At 44.7% G+C, this 21,560-nt stretch overlaps 1 protein-coding gene across 1 annotated transcript in view; it reads left to right on the top strand.

Moving 5' to 3' along the window:
* The window catches only part of EPHX2 (epoxide hydrolase 2), a 67,661-nt gene extending 46,590 nt beyond the window's left edge, over positions 1 to 21,071 (top strand). The window contains exons 11-19 of the mRNA XM_056853695.1: positions 1,634 to 1,719; positions 3,239 to 3,350; positions 11,304 to 11,378; positions 12,456 to 12,504; positions 14,013 to 14,115; positions 15,353 to 15,422; positions 16,339 to 16,419; positions 17,020 to 17,078; positions 20,934 to 21,071. Coding sequence (XP_056709673.1) covers positions 1,634 to 1,719; positions 3,239 to 3,350; positions 11,304 to 11,378; positions 12,456 to 12,504; positions 14,013 to 14,115; positions 15,353 to 15,422; positions 16,339 to 16,419; positions 17,020 to 17,078; positions 20,934 to 21,018 — 720 coding nt within the window. The 3' untranslated portion in view covers positions 21,019 to 21,071. The remainder of the gene's footprint in view (positions 1 to 1,633; positions 1,720 to 3,238; positions 3,351 to 11,303; positions 11,379 to 12,455; positions 12,505 to 14,012; positions 14,116 to 15,352; positions 15,423 to 16,338; positions 16,420 to 17,019; positions 17,079 to 20,933) is intronic.
* The last annotated feature ends 489 nt before the right edge of the window (positions 21,072 to 21,560 follow it).

The raw sequence follows: 21,560 nt of genomic DNA, 5'->3' as shown, positions 1-21,560 counted from the left end.
CCCATGTCTTCAAAAGCCTAAGCTGTTTAAGGTGGAAATCCTGCTTTTTTTTCTGGTTTTGCTCACTGGAACGCTAAAAAGGTAAATTGGCTGGCCCAGAGGGGATTGGGGAGGAAGGCCGTGGGACCGGCGTTCTGTGGAGTTGACTGCCTGGTCACTAGGAATGCTACAGGGCAGGAATCGCTAGCACCGGAAAAGAGAAGGTGTTCAGAGGTTTTGGCTTAAAAGTGTAGGTTTGCAGGGAAGTTTTTGGTCTGTTGCTTAGATCAACCCTTGGAAAAAGAAACTTTAACACAGTGCTAGTCCCTTATGGAGGACTGTTCCAGATAGCCGCTTAGGCCTACTGCCTGTTAAAGATGATCATTCAGCTGGGACATACCCCAGCTTTTCCCCAGCAGCCAGAGTTTTTGGAGAAAGTCCCGTGAAGCACTGTGTGGTGTGGAAACACACCCTCTTCCCAGTGGCTTTTTGGAACTGGCAAGGCAAAAGGTTGGAAGATGGAGTTCTGGGAACGGATCCCTATCTTGAGCGAACAGATGACACTTGAAAGGGTCAGCCTGGATTTCTTTAAGTAACACAAAGGCCTGGCTGCTTGGAATTAATTTCCTCCCTTCTCTCCCTGTCCAACACACTTTCCTCCCTCTTTTCAAGATACCTTGGCAGGGAGTCATCTTGGAGCTGGAGTGACTGTGACAGGATATGAAGTGGTCCTGCTTAGTAGCCTTAATCCCAGGATGGGTCACTCTTTTAGAAAACAACGTTTAAGGTTAATTAGAAGAGGAGTTGGTTTTTATATGCCGACTTTCTCTACCACTTAAAGAAGAATCAAACCGGCTTACAATCACCTTCCCTTCCCCACGACAGACACCCTGTGAGGTGGGTGGGGCTGAGAGAGCTGTGACTACCCATAGGTCACCCAGCTGGCTTCATGTGTAGGGGTGGGGAATAAAACCCAGTTCAACAGATTAGAGTCTGCTGCTCGTGTGTAGGAGTGGGAATCAAACCTGGTTCTCCAGATTAGAGTCCACTGCTCTTAACCACTTCACCATGCTGGCTGTCCTCTCTGTTCCTCCCCACACTCAAGTCAGCCACAGTGCCAAAGAAACCCCAGTTCAGTTCTGCAACTTCAATGCCACCTGCAGTCTAAGCTAGGCATCTCCATGACATTTATTTTTCAGAAGAGTTTTTTCATATAGGGGTATTCTGTCATGTACCCCCACCAGAAGTCTGAAAAGTAGTGGTTACCAGGTGGGGCCTGGAGATCTCGTGGAATTACAACTTGACCTCCAGACTACAGAGATCAGTTCCCCTGGAGAAAATAGCTGCTTTGGAGACCCTTGAGGTCTCTCCCCTCCCCATACCCCTCTTTTCCCAGTCTTCATCCCCCAAATCTCCAGTAATTTCCCAGCCTAGAGTTGGCAGTTCTGTGTGGTCATCTGTTTTCGTCCTGAATGGAAACCAAGTCTGTCTGTCTCCTTTTCTTCAAAAGATTGGTGTGATGCTACTGGTACAATCCTCCTTCAGAGAGGCTGCAACCCACTAGCCAAAGGCCAGTACTTTGCAGAAAATGTTACTTATCGTCAAGCTCCCCAGGCTACCTTGTTGATTACTATCCCTCTTTTTCCTCTTCCAGGGCATTTCCCAGGCAGTCTTCATTGGTCACGACTGGGGCGGGGCCACTGTGTGGAACATGGCACTCTTTTACCCTGAACGAGTTAGGTAAGTTGGTTGTTCTTGGATTAACTCCTGGCTGTTTTATGGTATGGTATATCTTAGCTTTATTGTGTCCATGGACTCTATTAACTGGGCTGTGAAGTTTCAGGTGATCAGGTGGAACCGAAGGGCAGCCATATGCCTAGCTATGAATAAACGTGCAGAATTTGGCTGCTTTGTGTATCTTGAGGGCCATTTCTAGTTTAAATAACAGACCAGGAACCCATCTTTTTGATTCCTGGTACCCACTATTGTCTGTGCTTTAGCTTTCTGTCTTTTTCTCTTCTCCTCTCTTTCTCTTTTCTCCTGACTTGAAATTAAAAAAAAAAACTGTGGACACGTGGTCCATCTTAGGCCAGAGTGTGATCCATTTGCAAGCCATGGCCTGCTGAAGTCTCATGGTTCACATATTTTTCTGATTTTATTTGGTTTATCATACAAAATGATTTGTGTTCAGCTGAAGAACAGCAGTACTGGATCACACCAATGGTCCATCTCTCGAACCCCCTCTTTTTCAAAGTAGCCAACCAGAAGTCTTGGTTGGGGGAGAGCTCCTTCTTGGTCATAGTCTTCTTGGCATCTCTAAACTATTATCTCTGAAAATGGAGGTTGCCTCTTTTGGGTACCATGATCATCGATGACTAACTTTTTTCCCATGTACTCCCAATCTCTTTTTAAAAAGCCATTTGTGCTAATAATGGCTGTTGCAGTGTCCTTCAGCGGTGAAGAACATAGATTGTGTCATGTGAAGAAGTATTTCCTTTTGCCCACTGCAAACCATCCACAACTTTATTCACACTTCCTGCCATTTGTTGCTTTAATTTGATTGCCTCTCCTTTTGTGTGTTTAAAAATCTTTTGAAGGCTGGGTAACCAGGATAATGCATAACACTCTCTAAATCCAGCACACTATAGGTTTCAGCTGATGGGTCTTCTCCTTTTTTTCTTTTTGACTGTCTTTGGCTTTTGAGTTCCTCAGCCTGCTGGGTCGAGACTCTCCACCAGTCTTTCCGTTTCACGTGATCCAGGTTTATTTGTCCCAAAATGCTGTTAATCTGGCAGTGGCCCCCAGTGATTGTTGATAGATTACGAAAAATGTGTTTACCGTATAGTCTGCCTTTCTCACAGAGAGTCAAAGCTGATCATATAGTGTAAAACGGTGCAGTCAAAGAGCATAAGACATCCAATGAATAATGCAATAGGACTAGAATGACAAAAAATGAGCAGCCAACCAAAAACTATTTGGGCATACATCATGATGCAAAAAAACAAAAAGGCATTACAAAAGTAGAAAACCATGCAGTAAGAAAAAGATAATACATAAGTAAACGGGAATGGATTACAATCCTGTTCCCTCTATAAAAGTGCCTTCCTGAACCATTCCATTATCCTGCAGCCCTCTTGCCTGTATAAAAATGGCATATTACTCTGAAATTACTCCCCCCCCCCCCGTATATTTTAAATTGGTCCGTTCCCCACATCTCATCCCCATCTCTGATTCTTTTTTTCTTGCTGTGGTGTTTTAGGGCAGTGGCCAGTCTAAATACACCCTTCAAGCCTGCAGATCCTAAGGTGGATGTAATGGAACAGATCAGAGCTACTCCTGTCTTCGATTATCAGCTGTATTTCCAGGAACAAGTGAGTATATAAAGCCAATAGATTTGTTCTGTGTGGGTACCCAGGCCAAAGCCATGCCAGAATCCAAACCTGGGTAAGAGTATTTCTCGTACTGACAAATGAAGCCTTGACTCTCAAAAACTTATACCCCAATCTTGTTGGTGCTACTGACTTCGAATCTAGATGTTCTACTACAGTCTAAGGAAGCCCTTTGGCTGAGCATGCAGGATCCCATTTGTCCATTGCTGGATCTACCTTTTAGGAACCAAAAGTGGAGGAAATGGAAGAGACTAGTCTGTTGTCTGAACTGACCCTAGAAGCTAAAATGACTAAACTGCGGCTGTTGTACTTTGGTCACGCCATGAGACGACAAGAGTCACTGGATAAGACAGTCATGCTAGGAAAAGTGGAGGGCAGCAGGAAAAGAGGAAGACCCAACAAGAGATGGATGGACTTAATAAAGGAAGCCACAGCCCTCAATTTGCAAGATCTGAACAAGGCTGTCAAAGATAGGACATTTTGGAGGACTTTCATTCATAGGGTCACCATGAGTCGGAAGCGACTTGATGGCACTTAGCACGCACACAAGTCTGTTGTCTAAGCAAGGACAAAGGGCCACACTCCAAGTGCATAAAACCAGCCCTGACAAACCAGGGGCTTCCTCCCCAGTTGCAGGAGCCAATGGTATAGAATGCCTTATTGGCCTGAAGGGGGCTCTGCAGGGTAGTTCTTTGGGCTGTGGGCCCGCTTCAGCCAATGAGATTCCTGGTGCAAGCCTTAGGCTCTGTGCCCTATTGGGTAAAAGGAGCTTTCTTCCTGCCAGTGTCAGGGTACTGATAGTCCATGAGTACTTTTAATTTGGTCTTCACTGTTTTGAGAATCTTTTTGTGTGTGTGGGCAAAATTGGAAAGCAGTCTAGGGAGCATGCAGGGCATAAATGTTTTAGATACGTTCAATCTTAACATGAAATAAAGGTACTCCTGGCAAAGTAACTTTTGAACCTTGCCATGTGACAGGTTCTTGGATTTCACAGAGGCAGAGAAGCAAATGGAGCATCGACGGCCCCCATTTAGAAACACAAAACCCAAATGCGGCCTTAATTGGTTCCTGGCGCTCATAGTAACTTGCAGACCCCCTCCCTTTTTTCCAATGCAGACAACTTAAAAGGAGTTCTAAGCAAAGCCAGAAACGTTTGAAAGGCTGGGCTAGATGCAAAGCAGATGCTGTGCCACTAAACTATTGCAGTGGTTAGGAGCGGTGGACTCTAATCTGGAGAAACAGGTTTAATTCCCCACTCCTCCACATGAGTGGTGGACCCTAATCTGGTGAACTGGGTTGTTTTCCCCACTCCTACACATGAAGCCAGCTTGGTGACCTTGGGCTAGTCACAGTTTGCTCTGAACTCTGTCAGCCCCACCTACCTCACAAGGTGTCTCTTGTGGGGAGAGGAAGGGAAGGAGATTGTAAGCCAATTTGATTCTCCTGAAAAGGTAGAGAAAGTTGGCATATAAAAACCCACCCTTCTCTTCTGCTTCCTTCCTCCAACCACTAGGCAAACTTTTCCTTTGCAGAATTTTGTTTCTTCTTGATGCACAGCTTGGATTTTCTTTTTAAAAACTGTATTTCAGAATATACAGAGCTACACTTGGCCTCTGAACCCAACCCCTGCTTTATAACTCTCTTTCTGAGCCAGTACAAGAGCCTTTTTCTTTGCCACGGGTTGGGGGGGCAGCTATAACTAGGCATTTGCCAGTGGATAGTGGCCAACTCTGCTCCTTTTGCCTGAGGGGCTTTGCTCAGTGTAGCAGTGGGGAATACGTCTTCACACAATCCAGACACCAGGGCTTGAGGCTTTCTCACACGAGGCAGGGAATCGTTGGCTGGTTTGGTGTGTTGAGCAAAAAACCAGCCCAGCTGAAAGGGATTTCTGGGCCTACAGAGTGCCTTTCCTTGTCGTCCTCCTGCCAAGCTCACAGTTCCAATTAAAGGGATGAATTATTGATGAATTGCCACTCAAGGTTATTGCTTTCCAGGGCTTGTTTTGGCAGGCGTTGATTATGCAAATGCATTTCTTCCCCAAATTATCCTCCACCTTAGCTTTCATTCTCATTTGGGTGGGGACAGGAGCTTTACTGTTAGAAAAATAATGAATTGCTTTTAAAATAATATTGCTGCTTACGCTAGGTAAATTCACTGGAGAAAGCTGACCTGACCAACAGGAGTCTTAAGGGGTCATTTTGGATGGTGATATTTTTAACTGGGATGGACAGCATGCAGCCCAGGCCCTGAACCACCGGGTTGAGACCTTACCTAAGGGGTGATACAAACCTTCCCCCCAGCTGTAATTGTAAGAATAAATTAAAAATTGTTTCCCAAAGTAATCAGAGATTTCAACATTTTAGTATTATCTTTCTCTTTTGGGGGGGGATCAACTAAAATGCCCTAGTCAATAGCTGTTTAAAGAAGCAACAAGGCACCATGAGTATTCATGAAGTACCACACTGGCAACTGTGTTCCATAGCTTTGGCGTCCCCTCTGCTAGGTGAGAGAATCCTTATAGTAGAATCTGACCATTGTATGACCAAAGATTGTAGTGTTCACTTCGTGTTCCCCGTGCACCAAGAAGTTCCCAGTACAATCCCCCCCATGTTTATCTGTCTTGGGTTGAAAGAACACTGGCAGCTTAGCGTCTTTCTAATACTTGTTTAACTTAAGGGTCTCTGCAAGCAGAAGATATCGGAAGCAAATGGATCCTCCTGCAACAGATCCCCACAGAGCAGCTTATACAGAAGCAGTGCCCTCTTTCTCCCAACTGAACCCCATTCTGGTTAGCAGCTCTCTGTCCCCATCTATTTCTGGCTGTGCAAAGCAATGTTTCTTGTTTATTTGCAGAGCCCTTATCCTTGTACGTGAACATTTGTTCAAGGGATCATAGTGCTTAAGGAATAGTCACATTCTTTCAGCAAGACCTTGACCCACTTATTCTAATTTTGTGTTTCTAACCATCTAGCTAGCCAAATTCTTACCACCATGCTGCTGATCCTCACATCAGGTGTCTGGAGAAGACCATGGCCTCCCTATCAGTATGGAAGTTGACCGTACTTTGCCTAAAGGGGGTACCAAGGAATCAGTGCATGATGGTTGTATGAGAACTGCACCCTGACATCGTCTGTGAAAGGCCAAGAGGTTCACGGTGCATTACTTTAAAATAATGTGACACAGGCCAGACCTCTCACCCCTGGGAAAAATTGCTATTTGCATGATAAGCACCCATTCAAAATCTACCTCCCAGAGTACAGTTGATCTTTCCATAAGTCCAGAAGGATTGTCCAGTGATCATCCAAGCCAGAAATCCCAGCGCATCAGCAGTTTGGCTTCCAGGAGAAGACGTAAGAGTGCTGAGGAGCTAGCACTGCAGAATACAGCAGTAATCCAATCTAGCTTTGCAAAGGAGGTCTCCATTATTCACCCAGAGCCGGGAACCGTAGGCCTGACGATTCAGTGGCACTGAAAATCAGAAATAGGAGCCGACTGGCTTGGGCAGCCTAGAGTGATGAGGGGTTATAAAATTTGCTCCTTATGTAATTTGACTTCTTTGAGATAAATGTCTTAATGACTGTTTTTTTTTTTTTTTTTTTAGTTGTGAACTGTTTATTAAAAGCAAGCCAGGTTTAGCAATGCTTGATTGCCTTTCGGTAGCAAATTTGGTAGATAAGGGAATGCAGTAGGTATATTATACCTTAACCTCCAGCAATGTCTTTGGTATGCAGCTCAGCTGAGGATCAGCTGCAGGACTCTGGGCCAGGAGAAATTAGTTTAAAAAGAAGATCACAATGGGTAGCCGTCTGTCAATAGCAGTAGAAAAGAGCAAGAGTCCAGTAGCACCTGAAGGACTAACAAAATTTCTGGCAGGGTATGAGCTTTCGTGAGCCACAGGTCACTTCTTCAGATACCTGTGGCTCACGAAAGCTCATACCCTGCCAGAAATTTTGTTAGTTTTTAAGGTGCTACTGGACTCCTGCTCTTTTCAACTGTAAAAATCATAGAATTATAGAGTTGGAAGGGGCCATACAGGCCATCTAGTCCAACCCCCTGCTTAATGCAGGATCAGTCTAGAGCATCCCTGACAAGTGCTTGTCCAGCCTCTGTTTAAAGAATGCCAGTAAGCAGTGGACTCTAATCTAGAGAAACGGGTTTGATACCGCACTCCTCCACATGAGCGGCAGACCCTAATCTGGTGAACCGGGTTGGTTTCCCCACTCCTCCACATGAAGCCAGCTGAGTGACCTTGGGCTAGTCACAGCTCTCTTAGAGCTCTCTCAGCCGCACCTACCTCACAGGGTGTCTGTTGTGAGGAGGGGAAGGGGATTGTAAGCTGGTTTGATTCTCCCTTAAATGGTAGAGAAAGTCAGCATATAAAAACCAACTCTTCTTCTTCTAAGCAAGGGTGCTGTTTCAGGTTTCAGTGGGAGGGGAGCAGGATTCAGAGTTAGACATTCCAGATTACATTAAAAAATAAATCTGTACGTGTCAAGAGCACTTGTTGTGTTATGCCTCGTACTAATTGTATCCATATCACAACGTACATCCACAGAAACCTCAGGAAGACACATTGCTGTTGTTTACTCTTTGCCTTTACGTCCTACAGTGTAATCTTGCTTCAGCCCGTCCCCACCAACTTCTTCCAACTCTCAACTGGATATGCAAATACCCGTCAACATTAATGGCACTTCTTGCATATGATGAAGTGGGATCTGGCCCAGGGGTGGGAAGAAGGTGAACCATGATCCAGTGGTGGCTGTGCTGGCCAGATTCTGTTGGATCGCTTTAAGGCCAGGAATCTCTTAAAAATGCTGGGCTAGGTGGATCTTGGTCAGAGCCAGCGAGGCACTTCTCACGCAAAAGGACATTTTCAGGATCACTGCACACAGGGTAGTTTATACTGTAACTGTTAAGAGAGCCTGTCCGTACGCTTTTGAATTGTAAACTTAAGACATCCGTGGACTGAGGGAAGGACGAGTCATCAAAAGTGTGTGCCATGGCCCATGATAAATGTATTTATTGGTTTGTTTGTACTTATAGTCTGCATTCCTTGCTGAGACTTAAAGAGTTTGCATTAAGGTGCTCTGAGGTGCCTCCTTTTCTATTGTGCAAGAAAAACACTGTCGGTCTTCTGGGTGTACTTGTACACAGGGTTAAGAACCACGACACATACTACGCTGAAGGATGTGGTAGAACATCTGTACTATTCTAGATGGAATATCTGAACTGTACTATTCTAGATGGAAGGGGGAAGGTTCACATCATTGTTTCCCTGATTCTTCCCACCCATAAAAAGTTCCCCTATGTAGTACACATGAAGCTGCTTTATACTGAATCAAAGTCAGTATTGTCTAATCTGACTGGCAGCGGCTCTCCAGGGTCTCAGGCAGAGGTGTTTCACATCACCTACTTGCCTAGTCCCTTTAACCGGAGATGCCAGGGATTGAACCTGGGAACATCTGCCAAGCAGACTGAGCCACAGCCCCTCCCCAGGTTCACATTCAAGAAGGCTACATTAGACCATTTTAATGTTCTCATTTACCATCTGCAAGGAATTTTTTAAAGGTACACCTAAAAATACAATTGTCCCTTCCACCTGCAGTTGTTCAGTCTAAACTTCTGCCCTCTTTAAGCTATTTGGACAGGCTCTTAAGTCCTGCTTCCTGCATGCAGGGATGAAGTGGTAAAATGAGAGGTGGGTCACATAAAAGCTTGAGGCTGCAGGTGGTGGAATAAACTTAGTATGTTTTTTAGTGGTAAAAAAAAATGCCATGCCGGTAGAAATTTAGCACAACTGTAAGGAAGGTTCTGCTTTCTTTGTTGCTTCCTGTTCTGGTTTTCTACATGCAAAGAGTTCTCAACATAGGGCAACATTTGAGAATGTGATCCTCCATGATTTTCCACCAGCAGTCTCATCCTCCTGCGTGTGCAAAGAAGGCCAGTGTGGGTCTTGCATCCTGATCTTACACAGTGCACTTACACTGTGATCAGTGGGTAGGGTTGTCAGGTCTCTCTCCGCCACTGGCGGGATATTTTGGGGCAGAGCCTAAGGAGGGCGGGTTTTGGGGAGGGGAGGGACTTCAATGCCATAGAGTTCAATTGCCAAAGTGGCCATTTTTCTCCAGGTGATCTGATCTCTATCGGCTGGAGATCAGTTGAATTAGCAGGAGATCTCCTGCTACTACCTGGCAGTTGTATAAAGAAATAATACCAAGCTCTGAAAATTACGATATGAACTTATATTCTAAAAGTGACCAAGTGAAAATTGCTGTACAGCATACAAAGTGACAAAATGAAACTTATCACTATAAAATTATGTACAACATACAAAGCTTCACAACGTAGCTGTAAAAACGCTACAAGATTCTACAAAGCAGCGAGGTTGCAAGGTAAGTATCAATTCTATAATGATCAAAGTCTTTTTTTTGTTTGTCTCTCTTTGCAGGTTGAGCGAACGTACAGGTGGAACGCGGTCCGGATGTCCTAAGCGGTGAAAATGCTTTGGACATCCGGACCACGTTCCGACCTTCTGTACGTTCGCTCAACCTGCAAAGAGAGACATACAAAAAAAGACTTTGATCATTATAGAATTGATACTTACCTTGCAACCTCGCTGCTTTGTAGAATCTTGTAACGTTTTTACAGCTACTTTGTGAAGCTTTGTATGTTGTACATAATTTTATAGTGATAAGTTTCATTTTGTCACTTTGTATGCTGTACAGCAATTTTCACTTGGTCACTTTTAGAATATAAGTTCATATCGTAATTTTCAGAGCTTGGTATTATTTCTTTATACCACTTGTCTAATTAATACCAGCGCATTTTTGGTTTAACTACCTGGCAGTTGGCAACCCTATCAGGGGGGCTTACTCACAAGTCTCCACTGGCTTGCAGCTTTTTAGAGTTTTTAGAAGTACAAATGTTTAAGTGGGGGGGGGGATAACAAGCTGTGGCACTTTTCTTTAGGCAAAATGAAACAAAAAGCCCTGCTCCAGTGTTTGAAATCGGAAAGCATGGCTCAGCGTGACTAGCACAAGTGCCAGGGCTGAGAGTGATTTCTGGGTTGCTTTATGGAGACGTTTGTATCTCCAGGAGCGCACATTTTTCTTTTTTTGTTTCCTTTTCTCTTTAGTCGCTTAAAAGCAAAACGGAATCAGCCCAGCAGTTCAGTTGCAGGAAGACAAAATGCCCCCTTTTTCTCAGATGACAGCTGAACAAAGCCCAAGTGAAGAGAACCAGGGCCACGGTGTCTCTCGCTGTTCAGACCATAGGCCCTACACGCCCTGGTTTGCAGGGGTCGTGGTGCTTGTAGAGAACGGGAGCCCATTAAGAAGACGGGAAGGCAGGCCAGTCATTCAGCATTTTAGCTCAGCTTTAATCCATTTAACGGGTATTAATCAACTGAGGCTCGGTTGCATATTAAATTCACCCCTCCCATGAACCGTTGCAGCTCATAATAAGCAAAAAATTGATTCCATGAGGAGATCTGAGCAGTAAGAATGGGCTGGCTAAGATGGGGCAGAATTTGGTTTACCCAGTGTGGGGGCTTTGGGGTTGGGGGGGGGGGGTTGGCCATCATCCAAAGCAAAAAGGATCTTCCTGTGATGTGTTCAGAAATAGGAAGGGGCTGTGGCTCAGTAATAGAGCATCTGCTGTGCATGTGAAAGGACCCAGGTTCAGTCCACGGCATCTCCAGTTAAAAGGACAAGGTCTAAATGTCTAAAAGACCTGAGACCCTGGAGAGTTACTGCTTGTCAGAGCAGATGATATTGACTCGGATGAGCCAATGGTCTGATTCAGTATAAGGCAGCTTTGGGCATTCAACTTTCAGCTTCTTGTATTCTCATGAACCCCCCCCCCTCCCCCAGTGCCTTGCAACCAACTTGGAGAGCAGCCTTTTGAGTTCTTTGTATTTGACTTTTCTCCTGACAGGGTGTGGCAGAGGCTGAACTGGAAAAGAACCTGAGAAGGACTTTCTCGATCATGATCCGGTCGAGCAAGAAAGAGGTCAGTGGGTTCTGTGGATGGCAGTAGCTAGAGAGGGAAGGAAGGCACATAGTGGTGGCCAATGCTAAAGTTCTCAAAAGGGGCACTCCAGCAGATATCTGTCTGGAAGGCATGGCTACCTCTGCCCAGTTTCTGTAAGAGGTGGCTGTAGTTACCCTGCAGGGTAACCTATATAATATCACTGTATGCCTTGGCAGCCCAGAAGATTCATGCCAAATTCTTGTCCTGATGTTTAACGTGCTGTGATCTACCTTATGCCCTGGTCCTGACAATTTTAAAACTGTTTTTAACCTTGCTGTGTTTTATTGTTATATTTATTATTGCTTGGGCAGTTACTTTTGTTATATTGTTATGACCTTTGGCCTCACACAATATATTTTACCTACCTACCCTGCAGGAGGATTTCACAGTTGCCTGGCATGCTTGACCCCTCGCAATAACGTTCAGGATGTACGAATTATTTTAAGTTTGGATGAGGATATTGAGTTTTATGAACAGGAACTTTGGCTTAAAAAACAAAACAAAAATAAAGCAAGTTTCTTACCCTTGTGGGTGTAGAGCTTTGAAGCATGTGGACAATATCAGATGAAATCTGTGAAACTAGAGTGAGGACTCCGTAGGATTTCCAGAGGGAAGAACCCTTCTCTGTGACTAGTAGAAGCACACCACATTACTCAAACGAAGAAAATGTATGCAAATTGACTTAATGGTTTCTGCGAGCTGGAGAATTCTCCCCATCTCAGCACAAACTTAGGTTATTTTGTTCTCCACATTTTTATTTATTGCAACTGGATTCCAGGCAGCCCTGAGAATGCTCAGGTCTGATCTCTTATAGCAATTTGTGGATTCTTCAGAGAGTTTTTTTCTTGATCTGAAGGAAGTCCCCATCGTCTCTGCCCCCTGGGATATTTGACTACCCTGTAACCTTCAGTTTGCAGCTGCTGAGCCTAGCAACTCCAAATCCCTTAGGCCCACTAAATCTGCAGAGCTTGGTGGCTTTTCTTTCCCCCGCCCTCCACCTTATGCTGACCTGGCTGCTAATCCCACTTCATTCATTCAGTTTGCTTTCCTTTACAGGATAAGCTACCTGGAGTTTCACTTAATGTCAGCAAAGTACGAGAACGAGGTAAGAGGGTAAACCAGAGACAGGAGTTCCAGGACCATCACCATGGGGTTAAATGTGGTCCTTAACCACAGAGTTCTTCTACTTCTGTTTTGAGAAGAGTGTATCTTGTTTGTGCTAATCAGTACACTTCAGCCTACAGTTCCTACACATCAGTGGTGGAAAGTATTGTCAAGTTACAGCTGATTTATGGCAACCCCTGGTAGGGTTTTCAAGGCAAGAGATGTTCAGAGGCGGTTTAGCCATTGCCTGCATCTGCCTAGCAACCCAGGACTTCCTTGGTGGTCTCTTATCCAAGTACTAACCAGGGCTGACCCTGCTTAGCTCCTGAGATCTGACCAGATCAGGCTATCCAGGGCCATCGAGGTCAGGGTTCCTACACATTAATGTAGCGCAATTTTAAAAATTATTCAGGGAGACAACAGTTTTCATATAGTGCTGTGCTGACAGTTTGGAAACAGATGCAAATGAAGTGAAATGTGTGAGTTGACAGGAGCTGATAAGCAGATGTGCAACTATATACACGTTCGGAAACATCCTTGCTCAAAGCTCTGGGCCCTGCCATTTCCAATGGATGATGGCAGCAGCGGCACGTTCATTACAACCTAGGGCTGAGATTGGCTGGGGGCATTTCACGAACACCTCCATCAGACTAAAGAGAGGCATTTTTAGAGCAATAATGTAAAAGGAATGCAAAATCTTTTTTTGTTTTGTGATCGACTAAGACCACTCGTGGGACATGTACAAGGCAACCTTGGCCATTTTCTGAATAGGTTTACTTTACTATTGGTGGTGTCAGCAAATGGCCAGGACTAATTGGCTGTATAGCATTGCAGCAGTACATCCAGTGCATGATCCCCGATTGGTTGGAATCTCTTGAAGAATGAAAAAAATTAAGAGAATCTGGTCACTCAAACATTAACAGCCACAGAAAACAGAGTAAGGGAAAGTTATGAATGTAAGAAAAAAGGTTAGAGTTGGGGGGTACCCCAAAATCACTGGTGGTAGTGCAGCCAACTTATGACAACCCTGTAGTGTTTTCAAGGTAAGAGATGTACAGAGGTGGTTTGCCATTGCCTGCCTCTGGGTAGCAGCTCTGAACTTCCTTGGTGGTCTCCCATCCAAATGCTAACCAATCCTGCTTAGCTTCTGAGATCTGACATGATCAGGCTAGCCTGGCCCATCCAGGTCAGGGCCCAAAATCACTTCTTGGGAGCTAAAAAGTAAACATGGAGAACATCAGTTCTTGTAGGTTATCCGGACTGTGTGACCGTGGTCTTGGTATTTTCTTTCCTGACGTTTCGCCAGCTGTGGCAGGCATCTTCAGAGGATTAACACTGTCCTTCAGTGTTAATCCTCTGAAGATGCCTGCCACAGCTGCTGGCGAAACGTCAGGAAAGAAAATACCAAGACCACGGTCACACAGCCCGGATAACCTACAAGAACCAATGAACTCTGGCCGTGAAAGCCTTCGACAAACATGGAGAACGTTGATCTCATTTGTGCTATAGGAGGACTGCTGGTGGGACTTCCTGAAGATCCGCCCCCAAGTTCCCTTTTGCCAAAACCTGTACTCCAGTACTACATCCAGCAGTATCAGAAGTCTGGATTCAGGTAACTGCAGAAATGATCTCCCTTTGAGTCTTCTGGGAAAATGATGTGAAAGTGACTTCATTGATTCCAGGTGGCCCTTGATGTTTTTATTCCCTGAAGCGGTTTTGTCCCATAGATTTGGTTGCTAACTCTTGATTTTATGTCTCCCTTTTTATCTCTCAACTCTTTTTTGATTGCTGTTTTCACAGTTTTCATTTTTTCCTCGGCTGTTTTTCATTTTTTAAAATTTATTTTATAGTTTATATAAAGTTTTTATGCTGTGAACTATCCTTGAGCCAGGAATGCGATAGGCAGGATATTTTTTATGAGAATTTTTTATGCCTCCTCTCCAAGGAACCTGCCCAAGGTGGCCTACAAAATAAAACGTAATAGAAATGTAAAACATTAACGGTTATTACAATCCAGAATTAAAAACCCAGCCAAAGCATTAAAACATAGATCATAGAGCCGCTTAAAATAAGAGAGTTCAGACTAAAAGCACATAACAGAATGGTGTTAAAAAATCACCCTGCCTTTTTAAATATAAATCAAATATATACAATACAATATATTTATACAATATATTTTCTAAACAAATCAGCTGGTGTCTATGTTACTGCTGGGCTAGGCATGAGTCCAAGAGAGGCTAATAGTTGCTTCAAGGGAGGTTAACAGGAGCCAATGTGGTGTAGTGTTTAAGAGCGTGGTGTAGTGGTCACCCAGCTGGCTTCCCTTGGACTATTCACGGCTCTCTTAGAGCTCTCTCAGCCCCACCTACCTCACAGGGTGAGGGCAAGGGAAGGTGATTGTAAGCTGGTTTGATTCTTCCTTAAGTGGAAGCGAAAGTCGGCATATAAAAACCAACTCTTATTCTTCTTTCTTTTGATGACCGCTAGGACTATGTGCCTGTGAAGTGCATTGTCTTAGGATGCATTTCCTCATGCGTAGTTAACCTAGTGGCATTTCTAGCCATAAGACAGTGGTGCTAGACGGGGCAAATGCAGGATGTCCATTTCTTTCATGCTCTGCTTATGACAGCTTCCAGGGAGGTCTGGCTGACCACTGTTGGAAACAAAGATGCTGGGCAAGGAAGGGGACCCCCTCCCAGCTGATCCAGCAGGGCTGTATTATGCTTGGGGAATCTAAAGTAGCTTTTACTGAAAGGGCTACGTAGCTGTGCATTGGACATGGGCACCAAGGGGTATAGCAGCGGCAAGAGCTTCTAGTAAGCCTGCTCCTTACCCTTCTTGTCTTTCAGAGGTCCGCTGAACTGGTACCGGAACATGCCGGCAAACTGGAGGTGGAACGCCTCTGCACAAGGCAGAAAGGTATTGGGAGCGGGGGAAGAAATGGCGTGTCCTCCTTGGAATTCAGATGTTTGTATTGCCTGTGCATTTTCATCCTGTCCTTTTTTTCCAAGGGCAGCGTACAGGATTCTCTCTGCTCTTGGGGCTGCAACGGGAGGTGAGAAAGTTCTGTTCTGCTGACGGAACTCCCAGCGTGTCAGCAGAGATTTACTCAGGGATCCAAGCTACTATCTCCCAAAAGTTGATGAGCCCCAGGTTCAAAATTTGCTTTGGTCAGGAAGGCCACTGAGTAACCACAAGATGGTCACTCTGCTGCAGCTTAGCCTACTTTTCATGACCCTTCATGAGTCTGATAAAAATGCATTCAGGGCAGAATTCTGAATATACCATATTCAGACAGGACCTGTCCTTGCCCTTCTGGCTCTATCGATTCATTAGCTCATGCCCTTTTGGAATGCCGCTTTTACAAGGAACCACATTATATTTCCCCCCTTATAACATACAAATCTAATGCCTCTGTGACTGACATAATGCCTTTTCTACTAAGTGATAGGGATCCCAAGGCTACATTGTCAGTGGCAAGATTTGTTTCAGTCCTTATATCCCTCAAACACTAGATATATGCTGCTCAAGATCAATGGATCAAGGAGCTTCTAAGGGATAAAAGGAAAGGAAAGATAAAAATGCATCTGCACAAAATGAGGTGGATTTTTGCAGCAAGAGACTAGCATAGCTAATCCTCTGGGATTTGTCTCCGTAGCTCTATTTATTTGCAGCACTGCTGCCTGGTCCCCATTAGCATCTTCACGTGAGCTTTCTCTGCCCTGCTCATCTCCAATGCAATTATTCCTGACCTGAACGGGCAACTCTTACAATAATGGATGGATTTTCCCTGCTGAAAATGATCTTCGCTGTCGTTGCCTCCTTAAATCCGCAGATCAGAGTGCCGGCTTTGATGGTCACCGCTGGGAAAGACTACGTTCTGCATCCAAAAATGAGCAAGCGCATGGAGGAATGGGTGAGCACACCACGCTGTCGTATTATGTAGGGGGGCACTGACGCTCCCCTAGAATACACAAATCAGCTGTCATTTGGGCCAAACCGTCCCTTCCCATTGACCCTCTGGGAAGAGAAATCCCCACTGAAAGTTCATCAGTTGAAGCCAATTCTTTCCTCTTACTTCCTCCTCTCTTGGTGTAGGTCTTCAAAGAAAAAATACAGCTACCCATCTTGTGCTTGCCATTTTCTTACCAAGTGTCATAGCAGTGTGCATGGGGGGGGGGGGGGCTTTCTTCAAAACCAATAGGGTGTGTGTGAAGCAGTTAAGCCCCTTCCTTCCTGCCCCAGTGTAACTTAGGGCACCGTGTGGCTGCTGTTTTATTTTAAAAAACACGGGTTGTTTAAGACTGGCAGTGGCTCTCTAAAGCTTTGGAGTAAAAGTCTTTCCCAACCTTGAGCCTTTTGACTGGGGATGCTAGGGGCTGAACCACTGATTTTATGCATGTAGAGCATGCACTCCACTCATGCGACATGGCCCCTGGGGCGCACACCTGTCGAATTATGCAGCGCAGCTGCACATGTCTCGGGCTGGATCTGACCTTCACCTATTCCTTTCTAGATTCCTCAGCTGACCCGTGGCCACATTGAGGAGTGTGGACACTTCACACAGATGGAGAAGTAAGTGGTGTTGAGAGCTGGAAAAAGATGAAAGGAGGTATAGGGAGATCTGAAAAGCATGTGGGGGAAAAAGAAGTAGCTGAAGGTTGCTCAGGGGGAGGGATGAAAGGGTCTAGTAAACACACAGCATAGCCTAACTGATTATTCATATTCTTGGCTAAAAGAATTTGCACCAAAAAAAGAAAAAAAATATTTCAGTGGTCCAGATGTCCTCAATCCAAAGCAACAAGCCACCAAAAAGCTTGTACAAAACTAAAATAGAGTACTTTTCGTCTGGCACCTAAAGCTCAACATGATAGGACAAATTTCAGGTAGGAGTTCTGTAGTCCTGATGCCACAAAAGAAACAGCCCTGCAAACAAATGAACGCTATTAATACTTCAATGTTGTTAATTGACAAATTCCAGCTATGGAGATAGTACTTACATATGGGTAAAATTCATGGGTGCAAATCATGAGATGCCCATCTGAGTGAGAATGCAGGCTGTCCTAGCTGTATTGCTTTTGGATGGCATGCACACTGCCTGAAGCACATGTACATGCAAATTGCCATTTTTGCGCAGAAGTTCCACATCAGCACCTTCTTTTCATGTATCTAGAGTTGGGTCAGGCCTGTATGGTTCATCTAATTTGGTATCTAATTATTTCTAACAACACTATACAATATAATATTGTACAGTCAGGGATGCTCTTGGACTAGATGGCCTGTATGGCCCCTTCCAACTTTACAGTTCTATGATTCTAGTAATAATCTTTGATAAAGTTAAAGAAAACACCAAAGAAACATGATACCAAAAAAAGCAGCTCAAGAATCTCGAATAATTCTCAGAATCAGTACTGGTACATCTGTATCCACAAAAAAATTATTTCTAAAAGCAAGACAGTCAAACTATCAATGCTGAAAGTTTCAGCCAATGGGAGGTGGGGCTGCTTTTTAAAAAAAAAAGTTCCACAATTGTGGCAGCAAATCAGAATGGGCTTGAATGGAAATAACCTAACAGAGAGAAAAGACCTCTCACATGTGTCACCTGAGAATATTTAAATAATCAGGGAGGTCAGTGAGTCAGTGTGGTGTGGTGGTTGGGAATGGCAGCCTCTAATCTGGAGAACCGGGTTTGATTCCCCACTCCTCCACATGAAGCTAGCTGGGTGACCTTGGGGTAGTCACAGTTCTCCGAAATCTCTCAGCTCCACCTACCTCACAAGGTGTCTGTTGTGGGGAGAGGAAGGGAAGGAGATGGTAAGCCAGTTTGAGTCTCCTTAAAAAGGTAGAAAAAGTATAAAAACCAACTCTTTGTCTTACTCCCCTTCCTCCTCCTCTTTTTCTTCTCCTCCTCCCTCCTTCTTTGTTCTTTCTTCTGATTGTCATGCCAATCTGGTGTGATGAAAACATCAGTGTCTATCTGCATGTCACAAAGCCCTCCTGTTTGTTGGGGGACAGCACAGGCGTTTTCTGTTGTGTGGTGTGAGTTTTGTCCCTCGCAAATGCACACTGGCTCTTTTCTGTTTGACCACAGCAATAGTGGTGCCATGGGGTGGTGTGAGGACACGAAAGCAGTTGTGTGTGGGCACGTTAAAGCCACTTCTCCCAGCATTCTGTAGTCACACACAGCCAGTGTGCATCTGGGAGGCACAAAACTCCTATTGCATGTATGATACAAATACCTCGTGGTGTTCCCCAGCAAACATAAGCACTTTAATGTGTGTAGATAGAGCGCGGGTTCAACTCCCAGCTCAGCTGTGAAGCTCACTTGGTATCTTTGTACTGGTAGTTGTGAAGATGCCATGGCCAGGAGAGCCCTTTACCCTACCCCAAGCTCCTTGGAAGAAGGGCAGGATAAAAATGCGTAGATAAATAAACGGCATCCGTAAAAATCATACCAGGACACTTTTAGCTCTCCATCTGTTAAAGTTTCTGTGCACCAAGCCCTTCCCTGTCTGCATGTGCAAACGAGAGAAGCGTTTCATTTTCTCCATAAAGCTGCCTGCCTCGTTGCCTCCACCTTCTCTCTGCCCTTTTGTTCATCTGTGTTTCTCAAAATTGCCTTGTTCTAATGTCACAGCAGCCATTAAAAAAATAATAAAACCACCAGAGATATGCAGAAAGGCAGTTAAATGAACCACTGGGTGGAATTGCATTTCGGCTCCATTCCGATGGTAAATTCTAATGAAGAAATAAATGAATTAGACTGGCGGGGAGGCAGTAGGGCTCTTGGTAAAGACTCAAACTGGCACACACAACCCCTGTTTTATAAGGAAGAATAAAACCTTGCCGGTTAAACTACCAGGTGGAATATTGTCCTGGATTTACGGCTCAGGCAGGGAAGGGATCAGGATGAGCCGAGTGGTAAAGGGCATAACTGTTAGGCAACCCAAAGCCTAACAGGAACTGTTTCCTGTATTGGACTGGCAAGGCGACTGAAGTCTGTTTGTTATTATGCCACCCAGAGAAGAACTCCTCCTCCTCCCCTTCTTCCTCTTCCACTGATGTGGTTGTGAGGACACCAGTTGGCCACCCAGGTACAAGTAGGAAAGGGAGTCAATCTCACCCTCCTGCTTGCCTCCAACCTCAGATGCTTTTCTGGCCAAAGTCTGGATCTGCAAGTAGCAGGACCCTTTCTCAGGACTGGAATAAGTCTGCCCATCTCTGCTTCAGGTCCCAGGGGTTACGCTTGTCCCTTACCACGGATGTGGAGCTGAGTTGAGGGTCAGAGTTCTTCCACTTAAAAAAGAATAACAATAAAAGCCAGTTCCTAGGCCTTTATGAGTGCAGGCAGCAGTCATAAAGCTGAGAAAGAAGGTTGGTATTTATATGCTGACTTTCTCTGCCACTTAAGGGAGAATCAAACCGGTTTACAATCACCTTCCCTTCCCCTCCCCACAACAGACACCCTGTGAGGTAGGTGGGGCTGAGAGAGTGTGACTAGTCTAAGGTCACCCAGCTGGCTTCATGTGTAGGAGTGGGGAAACCAACCCAGTTCACCAGATTAGCCTCCACTGCTCATGTGGAGGAGTGGGGAATCAAACCCAGTTCTCCAGATCAGAGACCACCGCTCCAAACCACTGCTCTTAACCACTACACCACACTTGCACCCACAATGGAGGTACAGAGCTTTCTGGGTCTTCATAATTTTCCTGCCTCCAGCTCTATCTCTGCCCTTACCAGTCCACTTTTCTCTGCAGAATTTTATTTTTTTTAAAATCCAAATTCAATGAAACTGCTAATGGTGAGTTCAGAATAGAGTGTGCGAACCACATCTTTTGTACACATCTTTCAGATTGCCAAATACATATCGTTTCAGAATATAAATTGCGGGGGGATTAGTAGCGTAGATACTTTTATTGGGCTGATTGTCCTTAGGACCGAATACCCAGTCGTTTAGATAAGGTTTATAATATAGATGTTGATGACTCACATGATAATTACGATGAATATGTAGCTAGTATTTATGCAGCATTTTGAAGTGTTCCAACAGATTGATCTGTTGTCTTAATAATTCTTACATCAGTCCTGTAATGTACAACAGCAATTGTATTTCACCTAAACTAGCCAGAGTGCCTAAGTCTGGAAGATACCTGGGGAGCTCAGAGCAGAGCAAGGATTTGCTCTGGGGACTTTGAGATTCTTGTAGGTCACATTCTTAGTTGCTGAACCGTACCAGCTTTTAATATATCATATATTCTTTTATTTTTAAAAGGTATGAGTTCAAGATGAGAAATGGAGCATAAAAACAATGTACTCAGCATGGAATAAATTTGCATCATGTGCCCTAGAATAAATGTGTGAACTCTGGGCACAGAGTTTAGGTCTTTTTTTCTGCATACTTCCTTTACCAGCAATGTGTTTTCCCCACAGGCCTGCAGCTCTGAACAAAATCCTCATTGAATGGCTGAAGGAGGTTCACAAGAGTACTTCTCTGCAATCAGCTGCCAAGCTCTAAGCGAGTTTCTCAGTACCCATCCTGCCTGAATGCTCACTGGCTGACTCTGGGGACTGTGGGGGGGAGGGGATTATAGAGAATTACTCTGAAAGCATTGAAGTTGACATTCATTTTCACATAGATGGTATGCACAAATCTGATTAGAAGTTGTTAGTTTGCCAGAAAAAAGCTGCTGAGACCAGGGGGGAAACCCTAAGATTTTGCTTCATTATGTGCCCTGGCTAGGCAGGTTCTCCAACCAAGCCACCCAACCAGCATCTTGGGGTGGCACAGGGAGAAGGGCACTGTAGCATCACTGTGGCTCATCTTACTCCCAGCCATTGGTGATGCAAGAGGAAGTAAGAGGTATGCTTCACTTGGGGTGGCAAAATGCCTTGGTTCAACTTTTGACCTCATCAGTTCATCTTGTTTGTGGAAGCGTAATATGTTTAGAGACAAAATAGAAACTAAGAAAACCATCCAAGGCAATTCATATGGTTTCATAAAATAATAAGAGTTGGAAGGAGCCATACAGGTCCAGCCTACCTGCTTAATTCAGGATC

This window comes from Euleptes europaea, chromosome 7 (genome assembly GCF_029931775.1).
Source record: "Euleptes europaea isolate rEulEur1 chromosome 7, rEulEur1.hap1, whole genome shotgun sequence".
In the NCBI taxonomy this organism is placed as follows: domain Eukaryota; kingdom Metazoa; phylum Chordata; class Lepidosauria; order Squamata; family Sphaerodactylidae; genus Euleptes; species Euleptes europaea.
Note: the sequence above shows the minus strand (reverse complement) of the source record. Positions and strands in the feature narration are given on the sequence as shown.